Here is a 21,665-nt window from a genome sequence, read left to right on the forward strand (position 1 = left end):
AGGGATGGGCCTGTTGCAGTTCTGTGATAAAAAACACCTCAAATTTGGATTACTTATAAGCATTTGAAATATCACATTTCACACATGCTCAGTACAGACTTAGAGTTTGGCTGCTAAATTCTTGGAAGAGTCCATCTGTATTGAACATGCTCCACCCTAGAGCCAGGCAGGAGTTTCCCTGCAACTTCAATTCCCTGAAACTGAGATCAGTAAGAATGTCTTTTCTGTGGCATCAATTCGTTTCCCCTTCTACCTTCCTCCTGGGCAGGGAAGAGTAATAAATGGCCAGATTCAGATGCAGAGGGAACAAGAATTAGACCCCTTGAGAGAGAGAGGTAAATCCTTGGTTGCACTTCTGTAATGAAACACTGTCAACTGAAATTTGACTCAAGCTTTAGGTTTGGTTAAAATCAAAAACAAGTTGATACCATAACTAAGTTCAACAGAAATGCTTCTATTATTAGTAGTATTTATTTCCCTTTTTCCCCCTCCTAAAAATGAATTAAAATTCTCCAGTGGCCTTTGCAGCCCAAACATTGGGGCATTGTATTAGGGCCTGAGAACTTGAAGTTCAAACAGGAAATCAAATGTGTATTTTAAACAGCGAATAAAGAACCATTGGAACAGATTACCCAGAGATGTGGTCAATTCTCCATCACTTGGAGTCTTTAAATCAAAACCAATGCCTTTAAAAAAAATGCTTTAGTTCCATTGGCAAGTTACATGGATTACTAGGTTAAGTTCTATGACCTCTTGTATTATGTAGGAGAGTATACTAGATCACCATGGTCCCCGTCTGGCCTTAAATATTTATTATATAATATAAATTATATAGACTATTTTTGCCATTGACTTCAGTGAGATCAGGATTTCACCCTATGATTCTAGTATAGTGACTGGAAATTAACTATAAGGTAGACAGAATAATCTACTTTCATTGTCTCATCTGAGAGTATACATCCAACATAATAAAGAAAATAAAATCAGATTTTTTTCCAGGACTTGGGTGTTAACACTGATGTACTGTTTACAAGCAAATATTTAAATATATTTTAAAAAACAATTGCTGATATGACAGTATCCTTTCTAGATTGATTTTAATTCACAAATAAGAAAAAGACCAAAGTTAATTATACAGATTATGCATGTATTATTTATTGTTTAATAAATAAGTCAGTAATGTTATAAATAAGTTTCAATTTATATAATAATTTTATCAAAACTTACAAATGTATAAATAAATAATTTAAGACAAATAAATTATACCTGAGTGTTTGTTATGTTGAGAACATGTTGATATAATATAGCTTATTTTTTTTAGAAATGTAGAAATTTAACATCTTAGCTTAAAAGACACTGATAGTATTTTGCTCAAGACAACTCAGCTCATGAAAATATTGCAGAATATTACTGTGCTTAATCCTTGAAAAGTTTTTGTAGAAATATTACTGTATTCTTAAATTCAGGTCCATATCCTGAAAGCCCTCTGTGTGTACAAGTTTCACAGTGAAAGTACTGCACACAGAGCTCTTGCAGTAAGTAGAACCTAATATATATTTTCTTCAGATACTTAAAATAGCTTTGATTCAATGTTTTATAGAAAGTGCTTCCAGGTTTGAGTGATTATGATGAGCTTCCAGGAGAATTCAAGTAGTTCAGCATCTTGGTTATGGTCACAGTGCGAATTGTGAAAGCATGGAGAACACTACATAACCTCATTCTCTCTTTGAAAGAGGCTGATCCTCTGTTTGCAGAGGGTTGCTCCACACTTGCATTGTTAATTTTCACAGCCTTAAAAAAAAGAAAAAGAAAAAAAAAGTCGGTTGGTCAGACAATTTAACCATGTTCAGAGTAGAAATATATATCAGTCTTTGATTATGCAAAAAAAAAGTTAGCTTAATTTTTGTAATTTAAACGATTAAAAATAAAATGTTTTATGAAAAGGTAAACTAGGATAGTAATAATACCATTCGTTTAGTTAGGGCCCAAACCTGTATTTCTTATGCAGGCAAACATTCTTAATGATGTAAATAGTTTTTCCATGCCAAGGAATACAGGTTTGGGCCTTTAAAGGATAATCCGGAGGAGCTGTGGTTTACAAATAATTAAATCCAGTGCATTTGACAACTATTAGAATCTCCAGTGTATCTAGATATGCTATGTTAATAAAAAGTTAATTATTTTAAAGTAGGGACAGGATTTCTACCAGCTATTAAATCTGTTAGTCTCTAAGGTGCCACCGGACTCCTTGTTTTTGTTAATAACCGTGTTACATGTGTTCCCTATTTCCTATCAATACATATTAATTAATTATTTACCAAAATGCAGTCTTCTCTCACCCCCACCCCATTTCATGGTAGGGATGGGAGACAAAGTAAGATACCATTAAAAAGACAGAAAATTCACTAGTAGTATGTTTACTACATCACTGATAGGGAATCACTTTTTAAATACAGTAATATACAGTGTCAAAGTAAGACCTCATTGATACAGAGATGAGAAACTTTCTTCAATTTTCAGAAAAAATCAATCAAGATTTTAAATGATCAGATTCCAGAGTAACTAATTATTTGGGTAACTACACAAAGGAACACATAGAACAGGACTCAATTTACGATAGAAATAATATAAAGTACTCTTTTAGGCAACTGAAAGAAAAACAGACCTGTATCAATTTGTCAATAGCAGCCAGCATCTTCTGGTTATTGAAATTCTTGAACTCTGCCTTGTAAGCCTTCAGGTCTTCATTGATACCTCGCAGGCACTCAATCTGCAGAAGGTACAAGGATTAAGAAATATTGGAGAGTGCTGTTAGATGCTTACAGACAAACAAAAAGCAAATGATTTGTTCTTTTGGGAGACTGGCAATTTACCTTATCAAAATCAGCTCTTTTCAGTTTAGGACAATTTTCAGTCTGAAAATTAAAGACACCAGACATGAATGTGATCATTCTGTATCAATATGATGAATTACATGATGGTTCCATATAAAGGTGATGAAACTTGATTTTTATTTATTGCAATACCTTTGACTCTTCTGACATACAAGCCTTAATTGTGTTGATTTTATTCTTAGTGATATCTTCAAGATCAACCTCTTCAAGGGTACATTCAAATCCTAGTGTGCCAAGCTCCTATGTAAATAAAGGGGACATTGATTGAATCATTGCACATAATGCTACAGGGTATGTTTATAAGCAGAAATATACTGGATAGTAGGTGATTTATGGCACTGAAGGTGCTTCAACATCTTCTTTATATATCTTTATGCCTTTAACCAACAAGCAAATATCCAAGCTATGAAGCTAAAGTCAAAGGAAATTTTGCCATCATTTTCATTAGGAGCAAGAGTTGTAAATAGATTTATATTTTGTATGCATTGCACTGGATTACATTGTCTCCATTATGTTAAGATTCTAAATCATTCTAAGAGGATGAATAAGCACTCAGAACACTATATATCACAAACTTACAATTTAAAAAATGATTACCTTTAAAAAAAAGAGAAGGTCAAATAACATTCAAACGGACAAGTGGCACTGTCTTGTGGCCAACCATCAGTGACACTTTGTCTCATTGAGGTGATGGAACTATTTAGCTGCTTCTCCTCTCTCACCCTAAGGCAGTGCCTATGCCAGGGAATTTTAGAAAAAGATTCCCCTTAGCATTACCACCAGTTCAACTGTACCAGTGAGAGATGGTAAAAAGAAAAAGAGACATATATAACTAAAAGATATGGCAGAGCAAAGGATGCCTCCTGGACCAACCCATAACATTCTTAGAAAGAGATTATGCAAGAGGAAACTTTCATGCTGAGCTCTTTCTTTAACCAGCTGCCAACACACTACCTAATTGCCTAGTTGATGGCATGTATGCTGCATGTTTTACAGGGGTTAGTGACTAAGAATTAACCAAACTGAACAGAGGTTGGAACAAAAATATATCAAACAGGACAGATAAGGAAAACGTAAAGCAAACATTGGCAGGACACAAATCAGAAAGAGATGCTCTGTGACAGAGGGCCACTCAGGCTGGAAGACAAAAAGTTTAAGGGAAGAAAGTTCTCATGAGAAAATGAAAGGTATTTTTTTTATTAATTGTAACTAAGCTTAAAGTACCTATTTAGGTTAACTTTTACTGAGCATAATACTGGACATGTAATGCAGACCATCCCTTTGCCTTAAACTGATTCTAGCTGTTCTTTAAAAAAAACAACGCCAGAATCTTAGGGTGGTTGTGTGAAATCCCCAAATAAACCGTCACAGAAAAGTAAAAATAACGAAACCACCAAGAAGTATTGAAGGGAGGATGGTTGGAGTCAATCCCTGTATTGTGTTCTGCTTACCAACAATAATTTATACTACCATATCTATCATCCACAAATTTGTCCCAGTTGATTTAAGTCCTGCACCAGTGAAAGATAACAGGTCAAGCTTTATTTCAGGCAACAATTACAACAATAATAATAATAATTAATAATAATAATAAAAAAAGAATTGGATGCACAAATGAAAGTTAAGTAAGAAACAAGCAAGAAAAAGATTGTCAGGAAATGAAGGACAAATTATTACAGTTCTCTGGAAATACCAAATGATGAATATGGTTAAAAACAGGGACACATAAATTTGATTAGCTGAAGCAAACAGAAGAGCCAGAGATGTAAGGCTACACACAGGCTGGGAACGTGCACCATCTGGCTGCTTTAGAAAGCTGATGCCTCCTACCATAGAAATAAAATCTCCTTCAGCTCCTTCCATCTGAATATCTCAAACACTCTTTTACACACATCGATAAACACCACATCCCTAGTAGGTAGGTAGGTATTTTCCCTATTTAAAAAATGAGACAACACAAAGATGAGTCCTTGATCCTTCTGTGCACTACATATCAAAAACTCCCAAGTCAGGGTCAGGGACATAATCCATGTGCTAACATGCTTTTTTATTTGTTGTGTAGATGGGACTCCTTAACCTAGCCACATCAGACAAAAGTGCAATAGTAGAATTAGATTTGTAGTATAAATGGTGCCCAAGCAATTTGCCCAAGTCATGGAGCGCAACCAGCTACCAACAGAACCTACATTTCCTGAACTGCACCTACTCTTATCCCTTCTTATCTAGGTTTTGACTGTGCACCCACACTGGGATATCTGAACCTTTAACACAAGTCCATTCTTCCTCCTCTGTGCAAAACTGTGAATCTGGCAAAATAAATTTAGATACAGAGGCAAAGCTACACTTGCCTCCTCTCTGGAAAAAACATTTCATACCAACTCCTGGTACCATTAGTTTGTATATTTGACACCTCTTCCACGTCTTCCTCTTGAGTTAGTCCCAGTAACTCTGATTTAACCCTTGCAGGTATTGTTTTACTGGGGTTTATTTAGCTATAAATATTGACGACAAACAGCTTTGCTTAAAGAGTGACACGTTTTTTAACGCGTCACCAGAACTGACGGGAGGCGCAGAACACGAGGCAAGGCAAGACAAACCTCCAGCTGGTGCAGCGCGTCCCTCGCGGCGGTTACCAGGGCTTTGGAAACATTCAGGCAGTCATTCAGATTGGGCCAGGAGGAAGGCAGCGGCGAGGTCGCTGCCAAGTCGGCCAGGCTGAGGCAGAGGAGAGTCGCCAGGAGCCAGCCACCTGAAACAAACAAGCGCCGCGCGTTAGCCCGGGATGCAGCTGGGAACCACGGAACGCGGCTGCACGTGCACCCTCCGCCCGCGCCCCTTCCCAGACCCCGGCCCGGCGCGGAGCGCACGAGGTCTTGTCGTGCGCCCTGGGGCTGGCGGGGTCCATGCGCTGCGGGGCACTGGTCACTCACGGGGGCAGTCGGGGCCGGTGCGCTGCGCCATGTGGCCTCGCTGAGGTGCTGGAGCGCTGCCGGGGCCGGCGGGCAGCAGCGGCTTTTATAGCCGGAGGCGCACAGTGGCCAGGACTTTCCCTCCTCTCTCTTTCTCTACATCAGCGGCTTGGTCAGAGCTGAAACCCTGCGAGGCGGCCGGCCGGCTCTCGGCTTCCCTCCGGGAGGCCGCGGCCCCCGGCTAGTCATCCCGAGAGAGCGCACGGGCCTGGCCCCGCGCCCTTCGCGGGCACGCAGGGAATCCCGAGAGGCGCGCGGGACTCCAGCGCCGGGCCGGGGGCGAGCTGGGGCCCGGGCACAGGAGAGGGGCCGAGGGGGACTTTTCCATCCAGCCTCCCCCCACCGGCCTCCTTTGCCCAGGTGGGCTGCAGTCCTGTCCCCCGCACTGCTGTGCTGCCCTTGCTTGCGGCCAGGGAATATTGTAGCCTCAAAAACAAGCTTGGGCTGAGTGAGCCACGTGCAGGCTCTAGTGAGCAACTCCCAGGCCTGGGAGTCAGCAGGTCACTGCCCAACTCTGGGTAACCGTGGGTGAATCACATCACTGCTCCCTGCCTCAGTTTCCCTAACTGAAAACTGCGGATGATAATAGTTCCCTCTCCTCACACTGGTGCTAGGGGACCCAGTGCCTCTACCTTTATGAAGTGCTTTGAGATCCTTGCGGTAAAGATGCTGTAGAAATCCAAAGGATTATTATAATATGTCTCTTTGATGAAACTTGATAATCTGACACTGCTTCCTCACGTTGTGATGTGACACGCAGACACAGCCTCATGCACAAGGAGTTTATCCTGCCAGCCTTGCAAGAGAATTAATGTGACAGTGTTGCAACGCATCAGCCAATAAAGTGTTGGTCCAGCACATACAGGTTAGTATGGTTTTCAGAAACATGTATTGAAGTTAAATCAGGATTTTAATGAAGAAATGGAATGAGCAAGAGATACACTAGGCCTTCCTTTTCTTCATTGCGTTCCTCAAACAGCAAGACAAAAAGATGAGCTGAAGCTGAACATATTTTAACTCCCTGTAATACAGTGTCTAGCATAGAATCTTCCTCCCTAGTTCTAAATAGCCTCTACTCTTATGATATAACCACCTTGTAAACTGTAAGCAATGGTGAAGCATTTCTGCCCCCCTCCCCCCCTTTTTTTTTGCTGGCCAGCCCTGCATCCAGATGTTGGAGCATTTAATGATACATACTTTTTAAAAAAAATCATTGAAATCTATTTTAGGAGTCGGATCAATGCCAGTCCCTGTAGGATCTGGAAAAAGGTGGTCTGGGGACTAAGCTGCTTGCATTATGGCATCATAGAGTGGAGTCATGAATTTGTTCAAATGTCATTATGGTGCAGGATGATATCATTAGCATGTAAGGAACAAACAAGTATGATAAGCAAGCTTCCTATTGTTGTAGATAGAAAACATATTTAGGAATTAATGTATGTACAATATTGGAATTCAGGAGATCTTATTGCTATGTCTTGCACTGCCATTTACATGCTTTGAGGTCTTGGCAAGTCAATTAATGTCATTGTGACTCAATTTCCTCATCTTTAAAATAGAGATAATACTTCCCTTCATCCTGTGGGTGCTTTGACACTTAAAACATTGACCTTTGGAAAGCACTTTGAAATCCTTAAATTGGATCCTTTGTTTATACTCTCATTGCATTGTCTCATGTAATGGCCTTCAGTAATGGCTATCATATTAAAGGGGAAAAATAACGAACAAATTAGGAACTATTAAGGGTCACATTCTCACTGGCTGCAACTGGGAGAGCATCACTCCCTAAAACTATAATGAACTATATGCAAAGTATGAACATTACTTATATTTTTTCTAAAGTTTTAATGTGTAGGAACTGGCAGCATCTGTCTTGTTTAATATTACATAGTTACAGAAATTGGAGGAGGAGGGCTCATAATATATATAGAACAATCTTTTTAAAGACATCTAGTTTATGGCACGCTTTTGGGAATCTACACAAGCCGAATACTGATGATTAATTGCCAAATATAATGTGTAGGTCTAAAAAAGAGATTAAGCAAATTTATTCTCAAAAAGCAATCTGAAATGATTTATTTTGTATCTAAATGGAGCAAAAACAATTATATACAATGGTTTCGGGGCACTGCTCTAACAATAGATCATGCAATGGAATCACTTTAGGTATGGGAACATCTTTTGATTTAAGAAGTTCCAGGGGCAAGGAAATAAAATTCTCAGATGTCCTTACAGTATTGTAACAGGCACTGCAGAATTACTTAGAGAGCATTTTCTCAATTAAATTGCTTTAGGGTATGAAACTGGAAAAGCCCTGAGAGCTAGGCATTAGATGTTAGGCCTGAGAACATCTTTGCCTGGAAAGTTCAAGGTTGATGCTCAAATCCTGTTTAGTGCAATGCCCTGATAAACTGTTTATTCTTAGTCTCATGTCTTAAGGTCCTAACATCTCATGTTGCAGGGCTTCAACCAGTCACCTGTAGGGGATTTTTTCCTCTGATATATTTAGTTTTTCTTTTCTTTCCTCAAGCAGTGATTTTCAGCCTTTAGTTCGCAGACCCCTGGGGGTCTTCAGACAATGTCTAAGGGGTCTGGGAAAGGTTGCTGTTACCATAGAACACCTTTTTTTCAACCTATGGTCTGTGGACACCTGGCGGTTCTCAGACTGTTTCTAAGATTTCCAAATGGGTCTGCATCTCCATTCAAAATTTTTTAGGGGTCCACAAATGAAAAAAAGTTGAAAACCAGTGCTGTGAAGCATTAGAGAGGGCCATGGCTGGAGAGCACCTACTACAGATGGTGGGTTGCTGCACAGTGGATTAGCCAAGGGACCTTTTGTTCCCTGGTTGCAGCAGAATGAGGCTTTGTGACAACTTCACAGAAGTCACCACAAGGAAATCTGGACAGGACAGAGGTCTGAGCTATTCTCTACTGCCTTTGCACAGTCATTTATACCTGTGTAAAGTGAGAGTGTAAAAGATACCAAACCAGAATATATGGTTTTACACCTATTTTACACAGGTGCAAGTGGGTACAAGGTGCAAGCTATAAGGCAGTGAAGGATGTGACCCCTGATTTCCATGGACTCCTGAGTAGTGGTTGTATGGGGATTATAGCCCCTATCACAACCCAGATGTTGGAATAATGTCAGTGTAAAGATTGCAGAGATGTTTTGTGCTCTGCTTTCAGATTGAGGAATGTATTCCAGTCCCCTCCAGCCTCTAAGTAATTCTCTTCACAAAACCCATTTACTTGGGTTTGTAGAGAAGAAACTGGGTTTGTAATGAATTTTACCCCAGCCAGTGGAGATATGAGGAATAGCCAAGAACTAGTGGCTGCTTTTTCAAAACAACAATGAACCCCCCACAACAATTCATTAAATGGTAAGACAGAAGCAGGCAGCACAGCAGGCAGGTACACAGAAGTCTACAGCTTGACGACCAGTTGGAGTTTCAACGCTATCTTCTCACTTTCTTTGCACTTACCCACAATTCATGGCTGCAGCTTGGTATAATTTTCCATTTAAAAAAATTAATGTAAGAAGAATAAAAATATCCAGTTAAAATGTACAGACACCAATCTTTTTCTTTTTTTCAATTTTGTTTTTAATACCAAAAGCTCTGGAAACTTACTGTGATATGGCGTCATGGCCCATGATAAAGCACATCTGGAAACTGCTTTTATAGCTTGTATGATCACATAATGTTTTAATATTAGATTATATTGTATATGTGTTGCACTACAAATATGTAGGTTAGAATTATAGCTTTATCATCTCTCTGGTTTGAAGAATTTTTGGTCCAATCTTGTCTTCAATGATGTCAATGGGAGTTTTGTTATTGACTTCAGTGGGAGCAGAATGAATCAAGAGTTTTATATTGAATTTCCAGGTTCATATTATTTTAGTTGACATCTAATTTCCCATAATATGTTTGTGGTAAGTTTAGAGACTAGCATTGCTACAATACAAATACTGTATAATTTTCCAGTTTTACTGTGTATTTTCCACTTTTTGGCTAGTCATTAAGATTGTGGGCTGTGGTTTTAATTTAGTTAGGAGACTTTTTCTCACATAGAAGTGAAACAGGTTTTGGAAATATGAATGAGTGTGAAAAGCATTTATTAGGCTTTCCAGGTCCTCTGCATGGTGATATTAAGTTATAATGTTGTTTTCAGTAATAATGCATGAGATTTCTCATTAAATTGAGCTGTGCCAATCACCCTGGCAGATAATGTAGACGAATGGTTCTCAAACTTTTTTTTCCATGGACCACTTGAAAATTGCTGAGAGTCTTGGCAGACCACTTAATATTCTTTCCAAATGTTGTTTGTACTGTTAGCTGACTATTGTAAAGCGCTTTGGATAAAAGTGCTATATAAAAAAACATAAATAATAATTAACATTTTTTTTTCTACAAATAAAAACACACAGCTCATATTTTAATATCAGTAGGCTCTCCCTCACAAGCATCCACTGAGCTGGGCTGGGAAGGATGGGGTTCTCTTCCCAGCAGCCACAGCCCTGGAGCTAGAGAAAGTCGCCTCCTTCTCTGGCTGCCGCAGCCCTGCACATCCCAATTTTCCCCTACCCTCTCTTCTCACCCCACTTTCCCCCACCTAACTCCTGTTTCCCCCACCTCACCCCACTGCCCCCTCCCACCTACCCCTTATTCCCCCCAAGGCCACCACCTCACCTTACATGTGCATCTTCTCCAGGGTTCTAGCACCTAATTAATGGAGCCATGCCTGCGCGGCTCCACTAATTAGGTAGATGGCCCTTCATTCTCTCATGTGCGGCCGCCCAGGTGTGCACCTTAGAAGGAACTATCTGCGGACCACCTGAACGGAGCACATAGACCACTGTTTGAGAACCTCTGATGTAGACAATAACTGCTTGCTTATGGCATTCCTTTGCCACACTTCGTGTATATGTAATTCCTCAACAAAAAATAATATGTTTCACTTGACTGAAAAGAACAGTATTTTGCTCAATTACATATAGAGGTCTGGTCTTCTCAGGTTCTATGTACATAACCACCATTAATGTCAATGGGAGCTTTGCACAAAACACTTAGGTCTCGATTATACAACAGAGATCTGTGCATGGAAGGGACACTCTGTATGTGATCTTCTCCCTCCCACCTGGAAAGGAGGCTCAGCTTCCTTCTTGTCAGCCTCAGGTCCCACAGGGATTTTCCCTGCAGGAAAATCAGGCTCTTAGCCATTCTGACATGAAGGAAAGCAGTACTAAATAGGAACACACAACATAGAAGTTCCAGTCCTCTCAGCTGTTCTTTCTGTGTTAGGATGGTAATGATTCAGTGGATTATTTTTAGTTAAAATGTTATTTATAATACACAACAAAATGTAAACTTAGAGCAATGGACTTGGTACATTAACATGAATTATACATAAAGGAGTGACACATAAAATAAAGCTCCAAGGCACTGCCCTAACTGACAACAGCCTGACCCAGGCTGCTGTACATCCCAGTATTACCAAAGCACAGGTCATGTTTAGCCAATACCCTTCCTGCCTGAGTATGGAAAAGGCTGCATATGCCAGTCTTATGCTGCTCCTGCACTGGGGGTATTCCCCATGAGGCCATTGTGGTCCTTTTAGCTCCACAAAAGAGCTGGAACCTGGCCCAGAGGGATTAGGTAATTTGCCAAAAGTCACACAGGAAGTCTGTGGCAGAGCCAGATCTTCTGAGTCCCAGTCCAATGCCTTAACTGTGAGACCATCCTTCCTCTCTAAGATAATTTTGTTTTGGATGTGGCAGTATAAGATTAAATGCTGGGGGTTACTGGTGAAATAAAATGCAATATATTGAAAGTGCAAGTTCTTATACAGAGGAAAAAAGGACTTAATAGAATGATGATCTGGCTGCCAAAGACAGTTTAGTAGTAACCCGCCATAACCCAAGCCTGACCCCAGATGTACAGTACCTTCCCTCTCAACCTGTGTATATTTCATTTCAAACATTTACTTTAATAAAATTTTTAAATCTAGAAAAGAAGCCCAGGTGGCATGATCAATGCAACTATCCTTGCTGTGATTATTTTACACACTTTTCTCAGTGCTATCCAATATCTATGCAAAAGCCTCCTGACGCTGGAACTAGGCGTTGAAGGCTACGCTCTCTATATGATAACATGTGCCATGTTTTCTTAACCAACCTCAGTGAGAAGCGTGTGTCTGGCACAATTCTAGTGCTGAGTGAGCAGCTAATGTAATTCTCTCCACCAGCAAAAGAAAGCTTTTATGTTGGATCTGCCCAAGAAGACTGGCTACAACAGCCTAGACCAGGGGTAGGCAACCTATGGCATGTGTGCCGCCTGATTTTCAGTGGCACTCACGCTGCCCAGGTCCCGGCCACCGGTACTGGGGGCTCTGCATTTTAATTTAATTTTAAATGAAGCTTCTTGCACATTTTAAAAACCTTGTTTACTTTACATACAACAATAGTTTAGTTATATATTATAGACTTATAGAAAGAGACCTAAAAACATTAAAATGTATATTACTGGCACATGAAAACTTAAATTAGAATGAATAAATGAAGACTCGGCACACCACTTCTGAAAGGTTGTTGACCCCTGTCCTAGACACTGGTCATGGAGATTTTCCTTATAAACTCTCCAAATTTCCTGTTATGCAACATGCTCTCCAGCAGGTTTAAGATGTGTTGCTACTGCAGTTGTGTAGCTAATGGAATGTAAATGATTTATACATAAGTTTATAAAGAGTCTTCACTTATTGCACACCTATGTCTTAAAGAGCATCATTTTCTTTCCTAGCAAGGCATCTATGTAAAATTCCTCCCCAACCCAGCATGTAGTTACATTTTTTTAAAAAACACTTGAGGTTTTTGGTAAAATTGAATATATCTTGCAAGTTAATACACATCTCCTAAAATTCCCGAGAGGATTTTTTTCTATTAATTCAATAATGATCTACAAAAATATCTTTAATATTTCTTAGAGAATAACATCATTGAAGGTATTGATACATTTGCAATTACAAAGGGCTGTAGCAACCTTTTTTTTAAATAACTATTAGAAAGAAATGTCCCATATACATAAATCCTGTAATGAATCTATCTTTCAGATGAAACATGAAACTGAGGTCCTAACCACTTGTGGTTGTTAACAATCCCTGGGCACTTTTAATAAGAATAGGGATATTAACTCCAAAATCCTATCAAAATTCCAATTTTAGTAGTTACATTCTGCCTATCCAAATTCCCCCTGCAGTATAATACCCTAAAGATAGTTTCTGGTAGATATGATGGGCCACATTCTGAGCTGGTGTAAAGCACCATAATTCCATTAGTTAAGCCAATTTACATCCATTGCAAATCTGGCCTGATATTTTTCTTCTCATCCTGTCCTAATTTGTGCTGTTTTGCTATTCTGTGTTAAATCGCTGCCACATTAATCCCAGAGCTGGCTGAATTTCAGTGGGGATGCTTACCTAGAATTTATCAGTTTATAAAGAACTTGGAGACAATGAAGAATGAAAATTGATGTTATTATTATTAAATAATTTCTGGATTAGTTTATGTGCTTGTTGAAGAAAAGTGCAATATACAATATTAAGAGTTTGTACAAGTTCTCTCTCTATATATATGATACAGTATAAAGTATGTATATATGTGTAATATATACATATATTGTACCTAATTACTGTAATAAATCTATTACAATGTTATATTTTTAAAAAGCCAATATGCGGATCTAAACATTCTAAATGAACTAGGAACCAGAATAATATTTTCCTTTACAGGTCCTGGCAATCAGGCTCGTATGGTCTAACTGATGTTTTTATTCTAAACAACCATTTACTCTATTTTTCACTTCCACATTTAGCTACTGTAATTGCATCTTACAGCTTCTTGTGTAGTAGAAAACAGTGCTTGGCTGGCTTCGAATGAACTATCTTGATAATTCATGAATCAGCCAGCAAAGGGAGCTGAAGAGCAGTGCAGTGCATATCCTGCACTGGAAATGCGTTTTTGCTGCTTTTTTGGTCTCCATTTTTTGTACAAGCAGTTGTCTCTTTTAGCAGAACAGTCTGTATTATCTGTTTGCTTATGTTAAGTGTGGTCTAATAGCTAGAGCAGCATAGTCAGAGGTCAGACTTCTGGGTTCTATTCCTAGTTCTGCCAGCAGTTTGTGGTGTGATCTTGGAGAATCACTTAGCCTCTTTATGCCTCGGTTTAGCCATAGGTAAAATGAGAATAATTATACTTCCTTTGGCTGTGCTGTGAGTTTGCTTAGTAAATGGCTATAAACATTTTTGCAATCCTCATATTATTAATATATTATATTTTATTTTGATTTATTAATAATATATTATTTTTATTACAGTAACACACATAAAAGGAAAAACACCATCCTAGTTTCAAGAGGTTAAAATCTAAAATCACATATATTGAATATATACTAGATATGTCTTGGCCACAAGTGGTCATTTCATCAGGCAAAAGAAAGGCTGCGAAGCCAGATTGATGGTCACAAATATTCTCATGAGTTAAGACCCCAAATGTAGATACCCATATTTCAGAGGGTTAAATACATTTTTAAAGAAAGATACAGTGTTAATAGGATGTAAGGTGTGATCATTCTGTGTTCAGCACATAGATATTAAGCTGTAACAATCCAGTGATCAAAGCAGACAGGACCAAATTCTGCTCTTGATTACACTGGTGTCAATAAAGCAATACTTTCAAGCATTGATAAAGAAACAAAAATATTATTTAAAAACCCCATATATAAGAAACCAAAGAAAAAAGGCATAAGTTTAGTTTTGAGGGCTGGATTTGTAAATGATGAGAAAAAGGACCTTCCTTACCCACACTGTTCTAAAAAGTTAGGCAGTTCCTGGAAATGTATTATGACATAACACAAATATGGTGCTAAGGGGTATGATTATTGCCTGTCAATTTATGAATAGGAATCAGTTTAATTCTCAGGTTTGCATCCCAGTAGATCAGTGTTTCTCAAATGCAACCACCGTGGTCACACAGGGCCACCAGTAGCTTTTTGTTGGGGCCATGTAAGCCTCCAAAGCAAGGGCAGAGATTGGGAAGTAGAGGAGGGGCAAAGCAACGGTGCCTCCTGCAGTGCCCAGCTGTTGCTCCTGAATAACTGTTACCAAGTGTAGCGAGATGTGTCACCTTGGTGTTTGTGCTGGTAGTACCAACAGAGATCACACCCTGAACCATGTAGACTCCTCGGGGGCTCCAGGCAGCACCTCTACAGGCACATGGGGCTGGTGTGTGTGGTGCTGGAGGTGGCTCTTGTCAATGCAGCATTCAGTCACTGGGGCAGTCCCCTGGGCGGCTCCCCCGCTTCCACCTGGCTGGGGCATGGGGAGCCTGGGACTCTGCAGGCAGCTGATGGGTTCCCGACCCACCTTCCCCAGGCTCTCGCTGAAGGGCTGTGGGAGGCAGGGACAGAGAGATGGGTTTGTCAGAGTGGCCAACAGCAGGAGTGCGTGGCCGCACTTTGAGGCCATCCAAAAATTTGTTGTGAGAACCAAAGAACATCTTGTTTCTGAAGTTTTACCACAACAAGGGTGACTTATGATTTTCTCTGTTCCATTTCTCAGCAGAGGAGCACATTTTTCTTATTTGAGCTCCATATGGCTAGATCAGGGGTGGGCAAACTTTTTGGCCTGAGAGCCGCATCGGGTTTCATAAATTGTATGGAGGGCCGGTTAGGGGAGGAGGTCGCAGCCCGGCCCCCACCTCCTATCTGCTCGCCCCGGGACTCCTGCCCCATCCAACCCCTCCGCTCATTCCTGATGCCCTCCCACCCCAGGACCTCTGCTCCATCCAACCACCCCTTCTGCTTTTCCCTGACTGTCCCTGCCCTGACTGCCCCCTGCTGCCCCATCCAACCCCCACCTTCCTGACCACCCCCCTGGGACTCCTGCCCTCATTCAATCCCCTGTTCCCCCCAGCTGCCCTGACCCTTATCCACACCCCTGCCCCCTGACCACCCCCCGAACCCCGTGCCCTCTATCGAAACCCCCCTGCTCCCTGCCTTCTTACCACACTGTCTGGAGCACCGGTGGCTGGCGGCACTACAGGCACACTGCCTGGCTGGAGCTGGGCCATGCCACCGCCGCTGCCGCTGCCACCGCACAGCAAAGAGACCAGGTCAGGCCGGGATCTGCGGCTGCGCTGCCCCAGGAGCTCACAGCCCCACTTCCCAGAGCATTGCGCTGGCAGTGGGGCGAGCTGAGGCTGCAGGGGAGGGGGAACAGCAGAGGAGGGCCTGGGGGCTATTCTCCTGGGCCAGGAGCTCAGGGGCCAGGTAGAATAGTCCTGCAGGCTGGATGTGGCCCACGGGCCGTAGTTTGCCCACTTCTGGGCTAGATGGAGTACATGAAAATAAGCATGACTGAGTCTTCCAACAAAGCTTTTGTATCTAGCACTGAGGCAATGAAGTGTCTTTTTCTCTATTGTGAAACAGAGAAAACAATAAATACAGGGCTCTGTTGAAACTGTGTCAGTATCCAGCTCCATATATTTCCTAATGTGATTTGAATTGTATAGCAAACCATTCTAAAAGGGACATTCAATTTGGGACAAGTCTGTCATTTACAAGTTTCTCTCACACATGACATATGGAGAATAAAAGACATAAAAGTGCTAGAGTGGGGCCCATATCCTTGAAGGTATTTAGGTGCCTAACTACATTGTTTTCAATAGGAGCTAGGTGCCTAAATACCTTTAAAGATTTGGGATTGGATGTCTCAGTGGATGTGGAATAGGATATGGACCCAGATACTCAGCTAGTGGTTAACTGTGTCATTTCATTGACTTCAATGGTACTGCAGCAATTTACGTCACTTAGGGATCTGGTCCATGGAGCCCTTTACTTCTGGGTTGCTGATATGAATCCAGCACGGATCCCAGTTGGCCTGCAGTTGGTACTGCCCCATAGTTCTTCCAAGTGAAATATGTTGTTGAGCTCAGCCTAACCCAGGGGTAGGCAACCTATGGCACGGGTGCCGAAGGCGGCACGCAAGCTGATTTTCAGTGGCACTCACACTGCCCGGGTCCTGGCCACCAGTCCAGGGGGCTCTGCATTTTAATTTAATTTTAAATGAAGCTTCTTAAACATTTTAAAAGCCTGTCTACTTTACATACAACAATAGTTTAGTTATATATTATAGGCGTATGGAGAGAGACCTTCTAAAAACGTTAAAATGTATGACTGGTACATGAAACCTTAAATTAGAATGAATAAATGAAGATTCGGCACACCGCTTCTGAAAGGTTGCCGACCCCAGCCTAACCTCTAAGAAACAGGTGTCTGCACCATAAAAACTACCACCATATTTGGCAATCTCAGCAAAGGGGTCAAGGTTTAAGTGAACATGAAGACTGAACTGCATCCTAAGCTCTAGAGATGAGCTGCTTTTTCGGGCAGCATAGAAAAGCTTTCTACCATTTATACTTGGCTAGCAACTCTGTCTCATCCTGGCAAATGAAGACCTGGCCTCAATTATTCAGGCCTTTGTCACTTCTCAGATAGATTACAGGAATTCAGTGTATATGGGCATGAAGCCTTCAGCACTTACGAAACTCCAGCTAATTGAGAATGCTGCACTGTGTCTCCTCAGCAGCAAAAGCTACCACAAACATATCAAATCTATCTTCTGCTCACTGCAGTAGCTTCTCAATGTATTTCAAATTAAGTTAAAGTCTCAGTAGTTATCTTCAAAGTGATTGAGGACTGAGGCCCAGGATATCTAGCGGACCATCTAAAACTCTGAGATTAAGACTGTAGCTGACAACTGCACTCCTATGGCAAAGTGGAACTTTCAGCAATAAATTTTGTCTGTGTGAGGGACAGAACTTTCTCTGAGGGAGGTCTTAGACTGTGGAACGAACTCCCACAGGAACTGAGGACCATCACAAACATCACCCCCTTCTGCTCCAAGTGTGAGGCACATTTCTTTGACTTTACCTTCTTTAACAAAAACACATAGCAACAGGTATATTTATATTTTAAAAAAAGACACATTACTGAAACAAAGACACTCTGCTGCACAAGCTTGTCTCTCTGGAGAGAGGATGAAACAACAAATAGCATGTGATAGATGTTGGTCACGTTACCTAATGCAGTACAGAAAAGCACTCAGATACTACTGTGATGAGCTCAGTATACAAATCTATATAAAAGAGAAAGCTTACACTGAATCTGTTTATAGATTAAAAAAAAAGAAGGTGCGAAACAAATGTTATGTATGATATGTGAAAGAACAGAATGAATTCTTTTCAGGCTTCACGTTCCTTTGCTCCAGTTTCTCCTTCTACCTCTGTATCTTGTTTTTCTGTCTTTTTCAGTTTCCAATCAGGTTAACTTTTCTACAGTTCTCAGTAGCTTTTCCATTCTGTCTTTCTCTTCATGTGTGTTCTCTCCTGGCTGTTTATTTGATGTAACATGCAGCAGAAACAAACTACTAGGTCTCAGGAAAAGAGTGAATTTGTTTTGCTATATTTTTCTTGACAATTTTCTACAATTCTGTTTTACTCTTCAATGTTGCTGCATCAAAAAATGCAGCTTCACATATTTTTGTTGCATATGTATCTTTGCTTGAAAATGAACTTCAATTGAAATTCTACCCTTTTAAAGTGAAACTCACTCCTTTTCTGCCTCAAAAAGAAAGATAGCAAGTTCAGAAAAAAAATCAGAAATAACTAAACAAATACGGTTCTTATAAATATAAAACAAGCAGGTGTTTATTGTTTGGGAGCAATATAGGGATCCTGTCCTGTGAGCTGTTCCTTGCAGGTGGACTCCTTAGCCTCTGCAGAGGATTGTTGAATTCAGTGGGGCTCCACATAAGTGCAGAAATCTGCCCGTTTAGAGCAGCTTCCAGGATCAGGGCCTAGATGTCTAACTTAAATACACTTTTAAAAGAAGAGAAAATCCACATATAAGAAATAAGAAAATAAAGTCAACACACAAATGATTATTTCATCTGATATGATTGTTGTTGATGCAGATGCACATGCAGCATCTATGCAGCCTTGTGTTTCTCCTTTCCCAGATGGAAGCCTTTGCTTTTGTTAGTGTCACATTATTCAGAAAAATAAATTTAACACCCCACCCCCCATTTCCCAAATCCCACCACCAACAATCACTAAACACTCTTCTGCCGATTATACAAGCCCAGTTCCCTCAGCTTTTTCTCGTAAGTCATGTGCCGCAGCCCCCTGATTGTTTTAGGTGCCCTCCGCTGGACTCTGTCCAATTTGTCCACATCCTTTCTGTAGTGGGGGGCCCAAAACTGGACACAGTACTCCAGATATGGCCTCACCAGTGCCGAATAGAGGGGAATAATCACTTCCCTCGATCTGCTGGCAATGCTCCTACTAATGCAGCCCAATATGCCGTTAGCCTTAATGGCAACAAGGGCACACTGTTGACTCATATCCAGCTTCTCGTCCACTGTAATCCCCAGATCCTTTTCTGCAGAACTGTTGCTCAGCCAGTTGATCCCCAGCCTGTAGCAGTGCATTCTTCGGTGGGATGCTTCCATCCTAAGTGCAGGACTCTGCATTTGTCCCTGTTGAACCTCATCAGATTTCTTTTGGCCCAATCCTTCAATTTGTCTAAGTCACTGTGGACCCTATCCCTACCCTCTAGCTTATCTACCTCTCCCCACAGTTTAGTGTCATCTGTGAACTTGCCTAAAATTATACCATACAGCAGTGCGTGGCAGATCCAGTTCAAGATATTGTGACAGACTGACAATGTCTTGCACCTAAACAAACCTTATGGAATTAAGGGAAAATTTACTGATTCAGTTAAATATTATTGAATTAGTTTTAATACCTTTGGGATACATTGAATTAAAATATAATAGTTTATGCGCTATTGTGTAATTGTATGAAACTTTTATAGGAGGAGGGGGATGCTCCTGTACTTTCTCTGGTTGTCAGCCCCTTTTAAGCCACCCCCTGGTGAGGGTTCCATGTACTAGTTCAGACTGGTTTCTTCAGGGACCTATAAACAAAGGATTTTTGGATAAATAGCCTGGTTTTAAATAGGCTTATGGGCTCCTTCCTGATCCAGTAAATGGACAGAACCCCTTTCTTCTAGACCCCAGGACAGGACCTTCATAGGATCCCTGGAGGGCCCAGTCCTTAGTTTGGAAGGACTGACCTACCAAGGCCCACTGAAGCTGATGAACTTGAAACCCCATGGGTGGGGTTTGGAAGGATTGCTCTGGCCAAAGTCCAAGTTAGGGTTGGGATGATCTCCGGTAAATTTATTAGCATGCACGTTGGTTCTTTTATTGTTTTAAATATGTGTTTTCTGCAGTGCTTTTTACCTTAAAAATAAAATAGGCTTGCATAAAATGAACTGTGTAGTAACTATAACTGTGGACAGTCACATCGTTTAACTGTCTCTGAAGAGAAAGCAAGCCCTGTCTGCTTGGGCAGCCTGTCTCTGCTGGGAATAACATAGTGAAGGCAGGGAACTATTCAGCCTGTAGATATCCTGGTAAGAAGAGAGAGAAAAGCATGTTTCCACCCAAGAGAGGTGGTAGCCAGGGGAGCAGGAAGCCTGAGAACAAACCATTGAGGGGAAATGCAGGTGCAGTTTCCCTGAACTGTGACAACTATTACCAAATGACCCAGTACAGCATTTTTCAAAGTGTGGGTCACGACTCAGTATTGGGTCACAGCATATAAGGCACTGGGTCGCTCTGGTCAGCACCGCTGACTGGGACGTTAAAAGTCCCGTTGGCAGTGCTGCCCAGCTAAGGCAGGCAAGTGCCTACCTGCTCCGTCACTGCGCTGTGCCCCAGAAGTGGCCAGCAGCGGGTCCAGCTTCAAAGAGGGGGGTGGCCACGGGGCTCTGCGTCCTGCCTCCACCTCAAGCCCCAGCTCTTCACTCCCAATGACCGGTTCCCAGCCAAAGGGAACTGGGGGGCAGCGGTGCCTGCGGGCAAGAGCCGCATGGAATTGAACCTGCAGCTGGCTGCTTCAGGCGCAGCATGGTCCGCGGTGCCAGGATGGATGAGAAGCCTTCCTCTGCACCCCGGCTGTGCTGCTGACCGGAGGTAAGTCAGCACTCCAACCCTGTGCTCCAATCCCCTTCCCCAACCCTGAACCCTCCCCAAACCTGGAGCCCCTCATGTACCCCAAACCCCCGTCCCCTCATCCTTGGCCCCACTCCAGAGCCTGCACACCCAGCCTGGAGTCCTGACCCCCTCCTACACCCTAACCCCTAGCCCAGAGCCCCTTCCCACACCCCAAACTCCTCATCCCCAGCTCTATTAGGTCACGGGCATCAACAGTTTTCTTCAACAGGGTCCCCAGAAAGAAAGTTTGAAAACCGCTGATCTGTTAAATACTACCTTACTATGATGTCTAGTTATTCCAATGGATGATGCTGACTTCCTAGGATTCCATCATTAAACTAGGTCTGGCCAGGAATTTACAACCTTTATGTTCTTTTATTTATTGTTCCATGGCTTTCCTTTGAACATTTTATGCCTGTGTCAGAGTGAATGTCACATGCCTACTTTAGAGTAAAGATTGGGGGAGAGTGCACAGCCGTCCTGCTTACCTTCCTCATGGCAGAAGTTCCATTGTTTTCAGGGGGGGCAAGCAGGATCTGGCCTGAAGTTAGTTTGGGTATTACAAGTGTCATTGAAGGAGATTTTAGTACACTTTAGAACACAATGTGGCTATACTGATTTTAGAACTCAGTGAGGGTGGAATGAGGCTAAACGGGGCCCAGCTGTGCCAACATATAATGGTTAC

General features: G+C 41.6%; 1 protein-coding gene across 1 annotated transcript; it reads right to left on the minus strand.

The window, feature by feature from the left end:
• Positions 1 to 1,623: 1,623 nt before the first annotated feature.
• IL12A (interleukin 12A) lies at positions 1,624 to 5,855 on the minus strand. Its single transcript, XM_030574558.1, has 6 exons — positions 5,825 to 5,855; positions 5,492 to 5,643; positions 3,027 to 3,134; positions 2,874 to 2,915; positions 2,666 to 2,770; positions 1,624 to 1,791 (listed from the first exon to the last, which is right to left on the minus strand). Exons 1-6 carry the CDS (start codon positions 5,853 to 5,855, stop codon positions 1,624 to 1,626), a joined length of 606 nt encoding a protein of 201 aa, XP_030430418.1.
• Between the last annotated feature and the right edge of the window lie 15,810 nt (positions 5,856 to 21,665).

Source organism: Gopherus evgoodei, chromosome 9, assembly GCF_007399415.2.
Source record: "Gopherus evgoodei ecotype Sinaloan lineage chromosome 9, rGopEvg1_v1.p, whole genome shotgun sequence".
Lineage (NCBI taxonomy): Eukaryota > Metazoa > Chordata > Testudines > Testudinidae > Gopherus > Gopherus evgoodei.